This window comes from Felis catus, chromosome E2, assembly GCF_018350175.1.
Source record: "Felis catus isolate Fca126 chromosome E2, F.catus_Fca126_mat1.0, whole genome shotgun sequence".
NCBI classification, from domain to species: domain Eukaryota; kingdom Metazoa; phylum Chordata; class Mammalia; order Carnivora; family Felidae; genus Felis; species Felis catus.
The window spans coordinates 44,772,064-44,788,230 of record NC_058382.1 but is presented as its reverse complement, the minus strand read 5'-3'; the positions used below and the strand labels follow the sequence as shown (position 1 = coordinate 44,788,230).

General features: G+C 43.2%; 1 protein-coding gene across 5 annotated transcripts in view; it reads right to left on the bottom strand.

Moving 5' to 3' along the window:
• NFAT5 (nuclear factor of activated T cells 5) overlaps positions 1-3,129 on the bottom strand; it is a 118,008-nt gene extending 114,879 nt beyond the window's left edge. For 2 of the 5 annotated variants that reach the window (XM_045046664.1, XM_045046666.1), the window contains exon 1: positions 2,908-3,128. In XM_045046664.1, the coding sequence (XP_044902599.1) occupies positions 2,908-2,980 (73 nt within the window). In that variant the 5' untranslated portion in view covers positions 2,981-3,128. Of the gene's footprint in view, positions 1-1,042; positions 1,097-2,907 lie in introns of those variants that run through there. The other 3 variants (XM_045046663.1, XM_023245636.2, XM_045046662.1) reach the window with 3 other exon arrangements.
• Positions 3,130-16,167: the final 13,038 nt, after the last annotated feature.

Sequence of the window (16,167 nt, the reverse complement as noted above, 5' to 3'; positions counted from 1 at the left end):
GTTGACCACAAAATGTTTAAGTTACTGGTCACAAATATATTTGACAGTGGCAGCTTGGCTTTGGGTAAGGAACTCTAGCTAAAACACAAAAGGCATTGTTTCTGCTATCATGTGACTCCCCCCGCCCCAAGTCTCTTCATTTCAACCTCAGGTTACTCATCTCTACAATGGGGAAATTAATATCCTTGCTGTCCAATTGCAGGATTAGAAAATTCAAAGAGGATATATGTAAAGGCCCTTCAAAAACTACAAAACACTGGGGTGCCCGGCTGGCTCAGTCCAAAGAGCATGTAACTCTTGATCTAGGGGGTCACGAGTTTGAGCCCCACACTGAGTGTAGAGATTACTAAAAAAAATAAACTTTAAAAAATACATTTTAAAAAATTACAAAATACAAAGAGTCTTTTTTGTCTTAAAATGCTAAAATAACAAAGTTTTCTCAAGTAATTGTCAGCTGTTTAAATTCTACACCTTCTATTAACATTTCCAGAACTTTCTCAAACCCTTTTTTTCTAAGCGTAGTTCATTCATCATGTCTGTCACTTGGCTTTCCTCATCCTTAAAAGTAATACAACAGTAATGACATCAATGCTTTTGTAATAAATAATTAACATACCGTTTTGAAATGCTCAGCACATAAAAGTTCTAAATTCTGAATTTTCAAACTAAATATGTGTTTGGTGTCATTCTTAGTTATATTCATGATCTTAATGTTTGAGCCTTTTCATATTCAGTTTGTTTCTAAAAAGCTAGAATTAAGACCTGGAATTCTAAAGTAGAACACCCAACACATAATTTTTAACGATTTGGTGGGAGTTTTTTCAAGGCTTCTCAAAGCAGATACAATAAGCTAACAAGCACATCAAACACAGCAACAAAATCCACTGACACATTCAGCTGCTCTAAAAGAAGGATCAGGCTCTTTAAGAGAAAACTACATTGTGTGAGTTTGCAAAGTTTCACACTTTCTCACTTAAACTCCATTTCAGAGAAAGCCTTTGCATACTCACACAATATGCTTTTAAAATGGCACTTTGCTGACCTTCCAATAGTCCAGCTCTATGAAAATTCTGTGATGGGTGTAACTTCAGAGAATCTGAAAAACACAAAAAGCATTAAGCACTTTTTATGCTGAATGACTTAAAAAAAAAAAAGGAAAAAAAAAAGGGCAAGGGTAGCATACATCTCTTACATAACTGCCACGTATTTTTAAGAGCTAAAGCCCATATTCGCGAACATGCTGTCAAAGAAGGCTGAACTGCCTCTCACATCGGTCTCTGTGCTAAACTTAGATGGTCCTAAAGTGTTTGTTTCATGGAAAATTATCTGGTGATTACTGCACAAACGGTGTTAATGTCTTGGCTATTTTTAGCACCGATGGTACCACGTTCGCCCTCTTCTAAGAATCACCTCTTGACATCTTTTTCTTCTGACGCTCGAAACTACAGTATTTCCAAACTACTTCAGGTACGTTGCCGGAGAAACATCCTACAGGATGGTGACTTGCCAACTAAAGTCATCAGAGCAACAGACAATGGCCACAGTTACGAAGGAGGACTCTGTGCACAAACCCAATCGTCGGTGTGCGAAGTCCAGCACCTTCCAGACGAAGCCATCGCTCACTGATTCACTTAAACAATCCCAAGGCACTCGCGTGAAGGCTGAAGTCCCCCTTTCCGGAGGGGGTGGAATCAGCGGATGGATACGGAACACCAAAAAAAAAAAAAAAAAAAAAAAAATGAAGGAACGCTGGCCGTCTCAGGAAGGAGGTTCGCAATGGCACTCGATTTTTTTTTTTTTTTAAATATGGTGAAATCAAGAGCTAATAACCCAGTTATGTCTTTTGCCCCTCCCAGTGGTGTCAAAAGTGGTGAGGAGAGTGCGGAGGGAGCATTTCGGTTTGATGCCCCTTTCGCACAGGGAACCTGTTCTAACACATTCTTGTGGTGCCCAGTATAGGAATTCAAACCCAGCAGAGACCAGCTCAAGGGCTGGGACCGTGGATCCCGGGAATCCCCTTCAGGCCTGGGCCAAAAGAGTTTTTAAAACGGGAATCTCGTGGCCCCCTCCCCGCCACGAACCCTTGAACGGCCGCGAAAGAGAAAATTCTCAAAGGACGACAGCGTCAGTGCCTGAGCCGGTACCCCCGGGACAGGAGAGGGATAAAACTGAGCCAGAGAGAGAGAGACCACCCCTGCCTTTGTAAAAGAGAGGGAGATGCAAGTCGTCAGAATGCCACATAGGTGGCAAGAGAGGAAAACAGAAAATTCGGGCCCTTTCCAGCAATAAGATGACGAGGAAAGGAAGAACGCCTGGTCGAGGGGGGCCGTCCCAACAAGGGGAGGGAGTGGACTAGGCCGGAGGGAGAGGGGGGTAGAACGACGGCGCACAAACAACCTGGAGGGGGAGAAAAATGGTGCCCCTGCACCCAGAACCGGCTCCAAGCCACGCCGCCCGCTTGGGGGCAACTTTGCTGGGGAGGATGGTCCTGGTAAGAGCGGCCGCGGCGCACCGATCGCAGCGGCCCCAGCGCGGGGCCCAGTCGGGGGTGGGGGGAGAGGACGTGGGCGGGGGGGGGGGGGGAAGATCCCTGAGCTGGGGAGGCCGGGGCCGGCTGCTCGAGGAGTGTGGCGGGGCCGGACACGCCGAGGGACTCTCGGTGCGACTGGTGCCGCAGAGACCCGGGGCCGACGGCAATTGGGCCCCGTGTGGCCGGCGGCTCCGCGGGGGAGGGGCCGCCACTCCTCCCCGGCCCCTTCCACCACCACCCGACCCCATCGGCCTCTCCCCATCCCCCAAAACAGGCCCGACCGGCCCGGGCTTGCCCCTACCCCCCGACGGGGACCCCTCCGGCTCCCCCGGGCCGGGCCTCCCCGCCCCCACGCCCCAGCCCCCAGCCTGACTCACCTCGCGAGTACAGGGACTTGGGCGATTCCAGGTCTAGGTCCGCGCTGAGCAATGAGATGAAGTCCGAGGGCATCGCAGCTCGACCCAGCCCGGCCCGAGGGCAGCGGGAGGGGGGGAGCGGCGGTGGCGGCGGCACCTCCTCTCCGGGACCGCGGGCACCGAACCGGGGGCGGCGAGGCGAGGGCGGCTGCCGCTGCTGCCTCCTCCTCGAGGGCAGTGACTTCCACCGGGCCGAGGAAACCGCAGCGAGGTGGAGGCGAAACTCCACGGGGACTAATTCCCGGCGAGCCAGGAGGGGGGTTCAGGGCGGGGAAAGGGAGGGGGGAGAGCCAACGGGTCCGTTTCGTGCTTCTCCTCAGCGAAAACTGACGGTCGCCGCCACCGCCGCCGCCGCTGACAGGAATCTGAGCCCCGCCCCCCGCGGGGCACTGCGCAGGCGCGGAGGGGGGCGCCCCGGAGCCGGGAAGAGCCGGGGCGGCCACCGGAGGGCGGGGGGGCGCGCCATGGAACAGCATCAACAAGGGCTTCGCTTCCTGCCGCCGCGGCCGGGGCTGCTGTTCCCCAGCCGGGAAAGGGCCCCGCCAGCAGGGAGGGAGGCAGGGAGGTGTCCGCGCCTGGGGCCCCGGGGAGGGAAAAGGTATTTGCGCCGACCTGGTGGCGGCGAGCCCGAGGCGGCCGGTCCAGCGCGGAACTGAGGGCAAGAGAAGACAGACCTGGGGGAGCCGAGGTGCCTGCTGGACGAGTGGGAAGGACCCCAGTCAGAGCTGGGCAGGGTCGGCCAGGGGCGCGCGGGCTGGTTTGGGGTCTCGCAGGGGAATGGAGTTTAGTCCCTGGGACGGCCACCAGCCCTTTAGGGTTTTCATAGGAGTGTCTAACTTGTGTTGGCCAAAGGACTATTAAACTCATTTCTTAATTAGGAAATGAAAAACCTTATCTAAAAAACTCGAGTTATTGGTTGTTTTTAATTAAAGTACTTCTCCGTCCTTTGCGCTCCCCCTCTTTTGTTTCCCTTCCCCCATCCTTTAGAGGCTGAAAATTCAAAACAAAACAAAAAACAACTTTCTGATTGTGCTGGGTGGCCGGATTTATTCGGAATGGGAGATAAAAGACTATTTAAAAATTGGATCATATGAATCCACCTGGCCGTTCTACAGGAAAAAACGAAGAAAAGCAAACCTAAACACCACTCTTCCAAACCATTTTTCATTTTTTACTTTTGGATTAGGCAAGGATGGAGGAAAAACACATTTAATTGAGTTTTTGCTATTCTGTTCATGGGGCCAAAAGTTTCCGTTGCAAAAACTGAAAATCCTCACCTACACCGCAGACCGTTTCCTGACTCTAATAGACTTCTGAGAAATTTTTAATCAAGTTATTAAAATATCAATTGGAGTGCAGGGGATGCAACTTGGGGAATAATTTTAATCTCTTGTGGGATATTGATGCCAGCAATCACTGGGCAACGTTTTTAAGCTATTAGGTTAGGTTTTGTTTTTGTTATTTTATCTACAAAGATGGTTACAAATCATACCAATTAGTCTGTTGTGTATATATACACATACCTATCTATACATACATATGTAGTTATGTATATAGATAGATATAAGTGATATAATGCAGCCTTTCCCCCAGGAATGTGCGCAATTCATCTAGACTTAGAGTCCTGGAGATGGGGAAGAAACAGCAAAGGAGGCCCCAGTGCAGGTGTCTGTGGGGTGGGGCTCTTTGCAAAGCTTTACCTGCAGACCTAGAATTTAAACTTGTGTCATCAGAGTCTCCCTATCTTTCCATCTGAACATCTGACTCAGGTTGCCCAACTATCTTCACTGCATTCTGTGTAGTAATGAATCAACCCTGTGAACATTTTCTTCCTGTCAGAGGTAAGAAAGCTTTTCAGAGCCACCCCAAGATGGCAAGATGGCAAAGCAGAACCGGAAACTACCCTCAAATCTCCATTGCCACTGTATGCTGTTGCAACAAGTCCCAAGGGAAGTCCCTCATAACTGGTAAGAGCCCCACTCATTTGAGAGAGGAAGATTCAAACCCAAATTGCCCAACAGGCCAAAGCTTTTGAATTGGAGCAAACACCTGTTGGAGACCTCCCCCCTCCCATTAGTCAATACAAAATGTGAGAAGAGGAAATTGCAACGTACTAGATAGAACCCCAATACTAAAAAGTTGGGTATATCAGTCTGAGCATATCCCCTTTCCCTAGACCTATGTAATCATTCAACAAACTTAGGGTATAGGAAATTCCCAGTACTATTCTGACCCCAATTAACAAGAATTGGCAAGGCCTCTTCCTTCCCCTTTCCCTCAGTACTTCTCTGCCCCTTTGTACCTTTTTGTCCCTCCAGTATGAGCGCTTTGTTGTCCATGTTAATCAGATTTCCCCTGATTTGATACAACAAAGTAATGAGATGGCCCCCCAAGTGTGACTTGACTTAGACTGTGAATTCTCCTAGATGGATTCTTTAGGCGCAGGCCCTACCTCATCAGGCCCTGCCTCAAGCAGTGATTCTATCTCAATGGATATTTGAAAATTCTGTGTCCCTCCATGTCCTTTTACAGAGATAAATTTTTTGAAAAACTGTTTAGATGGATAGTTTTCATGGCCATGCTTTAGCATTGAGACCTAGATTTTATGTTATCCTTAAAATTTCAGTGACTAAAAACACAAACTCATTAGTAAACATGTTTGCTCTGCTCTGCTCACAAAATATGATATGACCCGCATAATGTTGAGAGTTACCAAAAATAACTACCTGGTCATTGTGTCTTTAGTAAATACATGCTACCCCCAGTTCCAAGGATATTTCCCTCTGTAGTCATTAATGTCTCAGTTGTTTCCCCTTTTATTTGATCTTGGAAATATTCTCATGTTATATTTTAAAAACCACCCATCACCCAAATATACACCTTCATAAAACTTTGTGCACAATAAAAAGTAAAACTTTAAGTGTGTAAAATTTGGAAATTTCCTCTCATTGAAAACTACAATAGGATTATGGAACAAAACATAAAGCAGATTTAGTAGTTTGTAGAATTCCTTTATATTGCTCCCCAATCATCATATCGCATTCCCAAGTTACTTGATTAAAATTTCACAAGAACCCAGATTCAACTACAAGGTTGTATAGATTACGCAAGAGAGTGGCAGTTTTTATATTGGTGGTGTGTTCTTTAACCCCTCCTGGACCTGTTTAGGCGCTTAGTGAATTGTGTTGCTGGATCTCCTCTAAATGAAAGAGGTTCAAATATCAACCACTGAAAAGGAATTAAATCAACTCCTACAGAAGAATGTGTTGTCACAAGATCTACAGAATCTTTGTCATTGTAATACAATTAAGGCTGTTAAAATAATTTTAGTCACATGCATATTGTAAAGAACCTGCTAAACAAACAGGAGATCTGAAAGGAAAATTTCCAGAGCAATTCAAGTCACGGACAAAAAAAGTTTAGACCGAAAATTATCTTCGCTTCACCTTGGGAGCACTCCTTAATAATAATAATGGAGAATTGATAGTGGTGGGAAATAGCAATGACTGCATTTGTGCTAAAATTGTAAACAAAGTCTTATTTGACTGTGATTGTGTGTCAGTTTTCACCTTAGATCATGTTCTAGCAGATATTTCTGAAGGCAAAATTAGTGTTGATAGTTTTGCCTTTGGATTTAGAACATTCTCACTCCTTGTATCTTTCACTGCCTAAATCTGATAATCAGGCATCTAATTCACTTTGATGAAGTACTTCTGTACTTTATGACTGGGTCTGAGTCAGAGTTTTCATCTGAAATCCCACAGAGACCAGTTCAGTTTCTCAAGATCTAGAATAATTGCAAGTCCTGAGATACAGAGCAATCAGCTTGAATTGGAAGAACCCGGTGAACAATGGTGAAGGGAGGTAAATGCCAGAGAAATTCAAAGGGTGGATTAGGGAGGAGAAATTTTAATGGGAAAATAGAAACCCCTGAGGTTTACCAAGAAAGGAAGGAGGATGCCTCTAGGTCATCCCAACAGTAGGCATAGTTGGACTTATGCAAACTGTCCTTATTCACACAAACAAGTCCTTATTCACACTGGCTTGGACACTACCACGTTTGCTAAGATGTTCTTTCCACATCTAATCATAATATGATTAGTAGCCCCACCTCAGCTGTGATACTAGTTAGACCAAGAGTGTGAATTAAAAATCATTTTACCATTTCCTGTGACCCTCTCTCTTAATTCAGGGAGTTTTAACCTAAAGTCTATGGGTTTGTTTCAAAGCATCTGTGATCTCCTTAAACTTGGATACACATTTTTGCAAGCTCATACCTACGTGCACCTTTTTCCGAAGGGTGAAAGTCTTTAACTTTCATAAGATTTCTGAAAACAAAAAAACAATCCATAACCCAGAGCAGATGAAAAAGCATTCTTCTGTATGAAGCAAATCCATTCTTCCCTCTTTCCACAAACGGGCTCCGGGAACTGTGCTAGGTGCAGGAAATACAAAATTTGACAAAGATGAATATGAGAAGTCAACTCTCAGCCTGATGTGGGGGATGACCTTTAAACAAATATATGCATTGTGACGGATGCTATGCTAGAGTTTTGTTCAGGTACTAGAAATCAATGATCTTTGGCTTTATTAGTAGGCTGATAGAGGAAAAGGAAAAGGATGCCATCTAACACACATCACTTTCTTCTCCGCCCGCTATCCCCCACACCTGATTTCTCTTCACTCCAACCACAATTTCCTACAGTGGTTAAGACAGACTAGACAGTTGCAGGGCAAAGTCCTGACATAGAAATGTTTACATTGTGAGCTATTACGTGTTGATACAAATATTCCAAGAAATACCTGGGCTTCATTGGACTTTGTCAGTGGATTGTCAAAGAAACACGGAGTATCTTTTTTCGGCTTTGCTGAGGATTAGGGCTAAATGCTTAGGTTAAGGATGTAATGATAAAATAGCTGAATTGGTCATCCACAACTAAGCCCAGAACTGAAGGGCTAAGTTGAAGTTACTGGATAAACGAGACCGGCTTTAGAAATAATGTATTCCACCTGAGAAGCATTTGTTTCAGCTGAATGAGGAAACGTAGACTCCTCCAACATGGGAAGAGGCACGCAAGGGATCTGCCCACAGCTGTTAGAATCTAATTATAAAATATGAGGCTTAAAGACAATTATTCATTTATTTATTCATTCAGTTTCTCGACCCACAAAAATCCTGTTTATCCTTCAAAGTCCAGCTCAGATATTACATCTGTGAATTCATCCTGAACCCTTCCAAGTAATATTAATTATTCTCTGGGTTCCCATAGCATTTCATCCAAAATGTTGGTAGGGTGATCATGACAGTGAATTACACACAGTTCATGGGTCTCTCTCTAATGTGTTGTGAACACTTGGTTGAACAGTATCTGAGAAGGTTAAATAAAACAAATCCTTGCCTTAAATAACTTGTAATTGATTTTGAGCACATGACTTTAGTACCCACACAGAATGAAACAAACTCTCTAGTATCCCATTTGTTGATATTGTACTAGGAATTTGACATTCAGTATGGAGATTAATAGAAGGAAAGAAGAAACTGGAAAGGTAAGGAAAGGTTAGAGGTGAAAGGCCACAAACAAGGATTTTGTTCTTTATCCCATAAGCGCTGGGGAGCTCTTGAAAGTTTTGGAGGAGGGAGATAACCTGACCAGAGCTGTATTTTAAGAATGTAACAGAGGGAACAGTGTAGAGAGAAAGTTGGTAGCTGAGAGCCTAGGAAGAGAGCCCAGCAAAGACCAATGAGGCCCTGAAGGGTAAAGGCTAAAAAGATGGAAAGGAGTTGTATATGCAAGACATTATGGAAATAGAATCAGAAGAACTCAGAAATTGCTTAAATGTTGAGAGTAAGAAAGAGAGAAAAGGATGAGAATATTCAAGAAAAGGAGATGGTGAGAGAGAAGTTTAAAACATCCACTAACAGGTTCTTCATTGTTGGAGTCCAATAGTTTAACATGCCAAAAAACTATTTAACAGAGAGAAGCAAACACCACTTAAACATGAATCACCCAAGAGGCTTTATACTTTGTTACATGGAGTGGCAAAAACTCTAACCAGAAAAGAAGTTATCCTAGATTTACCCCTTACCTGTAGGAAATCCAAGTAAACACAAATTGCTGAAACTCAGTGAAAGAGTAAATTGATTAGAAACAAATCTACATGAGCATGTGTTCCGGGTGTTCACTCCAAATACACTTGAGCATTAACACATAAGCCTCTAAATGCTTATTTTCATAGTAACTAAATATGGAAGAATTTTAAGAATCCTAAAGGCCAACAGTTCTTCCAAAAAAGAAAAAAAGACTTGTAGAGATAAAAAGCAGCCATAATGTCTTTAAAGAGGATCAGTTTGCAAAACTTCCATTCATGGAAGTCTTGGGTAATAGTGGACCTAGCAAGGTTTACTCTGTAAGGCCTGGCCTGAGGACCAAAGCACTTAAAAACCAGGCACAAAATGACTGAGGGAACTCGCGAAACTCATCCCTGACCACTTGAACTGGAATCACAAGGAACAATTAGCTGGTCTGCCCTTTGTACTTATTATTATTGTTGTTTTATATAGTTAAGCATTTCTACACCCAGTTTGGGGCTCGAACTCACCACCCTGAGCTCAAGAGCCTCATGCTCTACTGGCTGAGCAAGCCAGGCACCCCTGCCTTTGTGGTTATTAAATAAGTACCTTTTTGGGGGTGCAAGTTGTTCCAATAGGCTTCCCTCCAGAAATAAAGAGGAAAATGCAACCTGTATCACTGCTCATGAGCGGGTCAACCCCAAACCCCCAATCCAGCTTGGTCGTCAGTGCTGGGGACCATCTTTTTTTTAATTATTTTTTTAATGTTTATCTTTATTTTTGAGACAGAGAGAGACAGAGCATGAGCGGGGGAGAGGCAGAAAGGGAGACACAGAATCCAAAGCAGGTTCCAGGCTCTGAGCTGTCAGCACAGAGCCCAATGCGGGGCTCAAACTCGTCAACTGCAAGATCATGACCTGAGCTGAAGTTGGATGCTCAACCAACTGAGCCACCCAGGTACCCCAATTTTTTTTAATGTTTATTTATTTTTGAGAGAGAGAGGGAGTGAGCAAGCAAATGGAGAAGGGACAGAGAGAGAGGGAGACCCAGAATCCGAAGCAGGCTCGAGGCTCTGGGCTGTCAGCACAGAGCCCGACGTGGGGCTTGAACTCACAAACTGTGAAATCATGACCAGAGCCGAAGTCGGTTGCCTAACCGACTGAGCCACCCGGTGCCCCTAGGGGCCATCTTTAAATATGGCGCCCAGTGAATTCTAATTTCTTCTGGATAGACTCTACAGTATTCACATACTGTGGTGATCAAAAGCTACCAAAGGAGCATATAATCATTTATATGATCCAAAGAAATATTTGATAGATATGTATTTCTTATGGGTGGTGCATATACCTATTTATGTTAAATGAGAGGCTACTTGATGAAGTAGGAAGTGAAGTCACTTGGAAACAGGAGCCCTAAATTCTAGTTCTAGGCACTGAGGCATCTAGGATGTCCATTTTTGGAATGCCCAGCAGGTGGTCACACTTCTCCCGGAGTACTGTGACTTTCTTCCAGGGAACAGTTCTTGCTTTTCCTCTGGAATTAACCCTCGGTGGGGTAAGGCAGGAGCTGTTGGCTTCCCCTTGCCACAAAGAGATTAAGAGCCTGTTTGGGGTGGAGAGAGCAGCCACAAGATGGAGAGAGAGAAAACCCAGACCAGAAACTGAACTACTACTACTACTAAGTTTCTGGAAGAGGCCACACCTGACTTCAATGATCTGAAATGAAGAGTTCTTTTGCTTACTTAACAGGTTTGGGATTGGGTTTTCTGTCCCTTCAAAGTAAGAAAATCTTAACTTGATACAACCTGCCCAGGCTTATGGAACTTTCTCGGACCTCTGTCTCCTCTCTCTGTGAAATAAGTGGGTGAGATTATTTACCAGGCAGGCATTGTGTTTGGCTGCTAGCAACAAACACCAGTGGCTTAGAGGTTTAATTTTTCTCATACAAAAAGCCTGGATTAGACAATCCAGGCTAATCTCACAGTACCACATGCAATCAGGCACACAAGCTTTCAAGGTGGCCCTTGTTCTCATGCTTACAAGATGTCACCTCCAAGGGGTGCCCGGCTGTCTCAGTCCGTGAAGCATCCGACTTCAGCTCAGGTCATGGTCTCCCGGTCTGTGAGTTGGAGCCCCGCATGGGGCTCTGTGCTGACAGCTCGGAGCCTGGAACCTGCTCCGGATTCTGTGTCTCCCTCTGCCTCTACCCCTACTCCTCTTGCACTCTGTCTCTCTCTCTCTCTCTCTCTCTCTCTTTCTCTCTCTCTCAACAAAAATAAAATAAAAAAAAAAAACCAAGATATCACCTCCAAGCATCCTGTCTGCATTCTAGGTGAGAGGAAGAAAACAGAGTAAAGGACTAAAAGGTCAACTCTGGCCTCTGGAAGACCCACATAATGGCTTCTATTTACGTCGCATTGGCTAGGACTACATCACATGGTCACCCCATCTGAAAGGCTAGGAAGTGTGCGGGTTTTTTTAGTTTAGAAGAGTACATTGATGCTCTGAACACAATTGGAGGTCAGTTGGCAAGGAAGAAGAGGAGAACAGATGTTGGGGAGACAACTACAGTATTCGCTACAGACTACATAATAGCAAAAGGTAACCTCATTCTCTGAAATTCTGTAATTCCAATTTCCTTTCTATTTTGTTTTACCTAATCCTTTCTTAATGGAAAAGAGCTAAATATTTTCTGGAAAAGAATCACATTTTTAAAATCTCAAATTTTGAAGACGTAGAGAGAGGTACATCTCATAAATGAAATGACAATAGGTACATAGGAAATATCAGGTTATGTCAAAAGCTCTTCACGTTTATCTCATCCCTGAAACTTTCTTAAACTTTTATTTTTAACTTTTTTTTTGTTTTAAATTTTTTTTTCAACGTTTTTTATTTATTTTTGGGACAGAGAGAGACAGAGCATGAACGGGGGAGGGGCAGAGAGAGAGGGAGACACAGAATCGGAAACAGGCTCCAGGCTCCTAGCCATCAGCCCAGAGCCTGACGCGGGGCTCGAACTCACGGACCGCGAGATCGTGACCTGGCTGAAGTCGGACGCTTAACCGACTGCGCCACCCAGGCGCCCCTATTTTTAACTTTTTAATAGAAGTTTATTTATTTGTTTTGAGAGAGGGAGAGAGAGGGAGGGCAGAGTGAGAAGGAAAGAGAGAATCCCAAGCAGGCTTTGCACTGCCAGAACAAAGCGTGATGCAGGGTTTAAACCCACAAATCATGAGATCATGACCTGAGCCGAAACCAAGAGTCAGGCACTTAACCGACTGAGCCACACAAGCGCCCCAGGAAACTTTCTTACGTTTTGAAATTCCATCTTCAGAAACCTCTTCTCACTAATCGCAACTACTCTTACCCTTTTTTTAATTGAACAAAGTCACCTATTTTTCCTTCTCATTTCCAGGACTTCTCACATGATTTCATAACCTCATCTTTTATTGCTCCCAACTAAATTGTAAACTAGTAAAGAGCAGAGCCCAACACTTAGCACAATGCTGGATTTGTAGTGAACAATCAAGAATGGTTGAGCAATGAATGAATGAATAAATGAATGAATAATTGAAATCTGAATTTGTTTCTTTTTTCCTCTTCACAACTCTGTCCTCCGGGCAAGCTTGCTAACTGACTGCATCTCAGAGTCATTACCAAGGCAATTTGTATCCTAGGAAGCCAGCTTTAGAAAGAAAGCCTTTTATTTTCTACCTTTAAATCCTCTCCACCCCTGTATATTCAACTCACCACAGGAGTCAGTACCTGACCACCTCCCTTCACCTAACTGTTTCACCTAGGCGCCTTCCCATTTTCACTGATTTTTAATCAGTTAAGGTCTTACCTTCAGGAAATTCTTATGTTTAAATTAAATTCTATGAAAGTCATTTCCTCTTCCTTTGCTAAGTTGCCAGAACACAGCAAGGGACGTGTTTATCAATGTTTACAAAGGCCCGAGTGGGTTTTCTTTTTTACTGAAAAATAATTTATGTGGGGGTTTTATATTGCAAAAGCAATATGTGTTCATTGTCAAAACTAAAAATAATAGCTGAAAATTTAAAAAAACAAGATAATAAATAGGAATGATTCAAAAACTCGGGGTACCTGGCTGGCCGAGTCAGAAGAACATGTGACTTGATTTTGGGGTTCTGAGTTTGAACCCCATGTTCAGTGTAGAGATTACTTAAATAAATAAACTTAATAAAAAAAAGAATTATTCAAAAACCCATAAACCACCACATAGAGAAGATCATTTAGCATAGATCTTTCTGGAATTTTTAAAATGTATATTTACATATACAAAAATTGGCTACACTATGTATACTATTATCCTGTATTCCTGATGTAACTGTGAACATCAATACGCATCAGTGAATATTCTTAATAATATGTCATGGCAGAGGAGTATTCCATTATAGAATATATCTTATTGGTCAGTCCCTACTTTGTCATTTCATTTATTTCCTTTTTTGAAAACCTTTGTAAATATGTAAATACCACTGAGATGAACATCCTTGTAGCTAATCTGTGCTTATAGTCTTTTCTTAATTATTTCCTTTGGATATGCCCCTTAGTAAGTTTTACTTTGAGGAGGAAGAAGGAGAAAATGGCAGATGTAATGTAAGAGAGTGAAGCAAGGCCATAGTGGCTCTATTTAGCCTTGTTTGGGGACCTAAAATGTGTTTGGTTTGCAGGGTCTAGGGCTTACTTAGCATAGGACAATGATTTTAAAATACATTCCTATGGCCCCATTCCTGTGGCCCCTATGGAATCTGAGCTGTCTGCAGAACACAGCAGAAATGCTGGTAGGGAAACTTAAAATCACAAAACATACAACTTCATGCTGCATCAGATACCATCCTATTCCAGCATCTAGTACAGACAAGCATGAGGTACCGATTTAAGAAAAACACATTAGAGAAAACTTTATTTGAGAAAATTTGGCCCATTAATTATTTTTCTATCTAAACTGGTGAAAGGCTGGCATTATGTGATTTGGTGGAGCTCAAAAAGTATTAGTGCAAGTGAAAAAAGCAGAATATTTTGTTCTAAATTTCCACTCTACCACTTATTAAATGCATAAATCTCTTAATCATCCTGAAACTTCAGTCTCCTCCTTGGCAAAACGGCTTTATAACAGTGCCTGTGTCATTCACAGAGGCATCATAGGGAGACAATGAGCTAAATTGTAAGAAACTGCTTTGTAAAGTGTAATACTGTAACTAACACAAATGTTACTGGTAATTGTTATTGTCATTGATGGAGCGTTGAAAAATTCAGGCTTTACAAGAACTGAGTTTTTCACAAAGATCAGACAGCAGGGGCACCTGGGTGGCACAGTTGGTTAAGCAACCAACTTCTGCTCAGGTCATGATCTCATGGTTGGGGAGTTCGAGCCCCGTCTCGGGCTCTGTGCTGACAGCTCAAATTTCGTGTCTCCCCCTCTCTCTACCCCTCCCCTGCTCATGCTCTGTGTCTCTCTGTCTCTCAACAATAAATAATGTTTAGGGGCGCCTGGGTGGCTCAGTCGGTTGGGCATCTGACTCTTGATTTCAGCTCAAGTCATGATCTGTGGTTTGTGGGACCAAGCCCTACATCAGGATCTGAGCTGACAGTGAGAAATCTGCTTGGAATTTCTTTCTCCCTCTCTCTTTCTGCCCCTCCCACCTGCTTACATGCATGTGCACTCTCTCTCTCAAAATAAATAAACTTTATTCTTTTAATTTTTTTTTAGTGTTTGTTTTTTGGGATAGAGACAGAGCATGAGTGCAGGAGGCACAGAGAGGGAGGGAGACACAGAATCTGAGGCAGGGCTCCAGGCTGTGAGCTGACGCTTAACTGACCAAGCCACCCAGGTGACTCAGGTCATGATCCCCTCTCTGCTGTCAGCACAGAGCCCTCTACGGATCCTCTGTCCCCCTGTCTCTCTGCGCCTCCCTTGCTCGTTCTCTCTCTCAAATAAAAAAACTTAAAATAAATAAATAAATAAATAAATAAATAAATAAATAAATAAATAAATATTTAAAATGCAAAAAGCATCTCTATAGTACGATCGTAAACGCAAAAACAGGAGTATATGGGGTCACCTGGGTGGCTCAGTTGGTTAAGTGGCCAACTTGGCCTCAGGTCATGATCTCACCGTTTGTGGGTTCGAGCCCCACATTGGGCTCTGTGCTGACAGCTCACAGCCTGGAGCCTGCTTCGGATTCTGTCTCCATCTCTCTGCCCCTCTCCTGCTCTCTCTCTGTCTGTCTCTCTCTCTTAAACATAAAATAAAACATAAGAAAAGAAAAGAAAAGAAAAGAAAAGAAAAGAAAAGAAAAGAAAAGAAAAGAAAAAAGAAAAGAAAAGAAAAAAGAAAAGAAAAGAGAAAAGAAAAGAAAGGAAGGAAGGAAGCAACAATAAGAATACTCACACTTAGAAGGCAACTTTATAGATTTTCTTTTGAAAAATTTCTCGGGGTGCCTGGGTGGCTCAGTCATTAAGCATCTGACTTTGGCTCAGGTCATGATCTCACGGTTTGTGAGTTTGGGCCCCACGTCAGGCTCTGCGCAGACAGCTTGGAGCCTGGAGCCTGCTTTGGATTCTGTGTCTCCTTCTCTCTCTGCCCCTCCCCAACTTGTGCTCTGTCTCTCTATGTCTCTCAAAAAATAAATAAGTAAAAAAAAATTAAGAAAAATAAAATAAAAATAAAACATTTCTTTATTCATAATACATCACTTCAAATGAATGTTTTTAAGTTTATTTATTTTTGAGGAGGGGGAAGGGCAGAGAGAGAGAGAGGGAGAGAGAGAATCCCAAGTAGGCTCTGCACCATCAGCATGGAGCCTGATGTGGGGCTCAAACCCACAAAGTGTGAGATCATGACCTGAGCTGAAACCAAGATTTGGATGCCTAACCAGCTGAGCCACCCAGGCACTCCTAAATAAATGTTTTAATGTATAAAGAATAAATAGGCTTCCTTCTTTGCTTTATTTTTTTCTTTTTACTTCTTTAGAATTTTTAATGCTATGGACAAATCAACTTAAAGAAATTCATCCCAAGTTGAGAGTATTTAGGGTTTTATGTCCCTGAATCAGTTTATTCTCATCCAGCTTTCAAAATATTTATAAATAGGTAGAAGACATACCATTCTAATCTATGTTCTAGAAG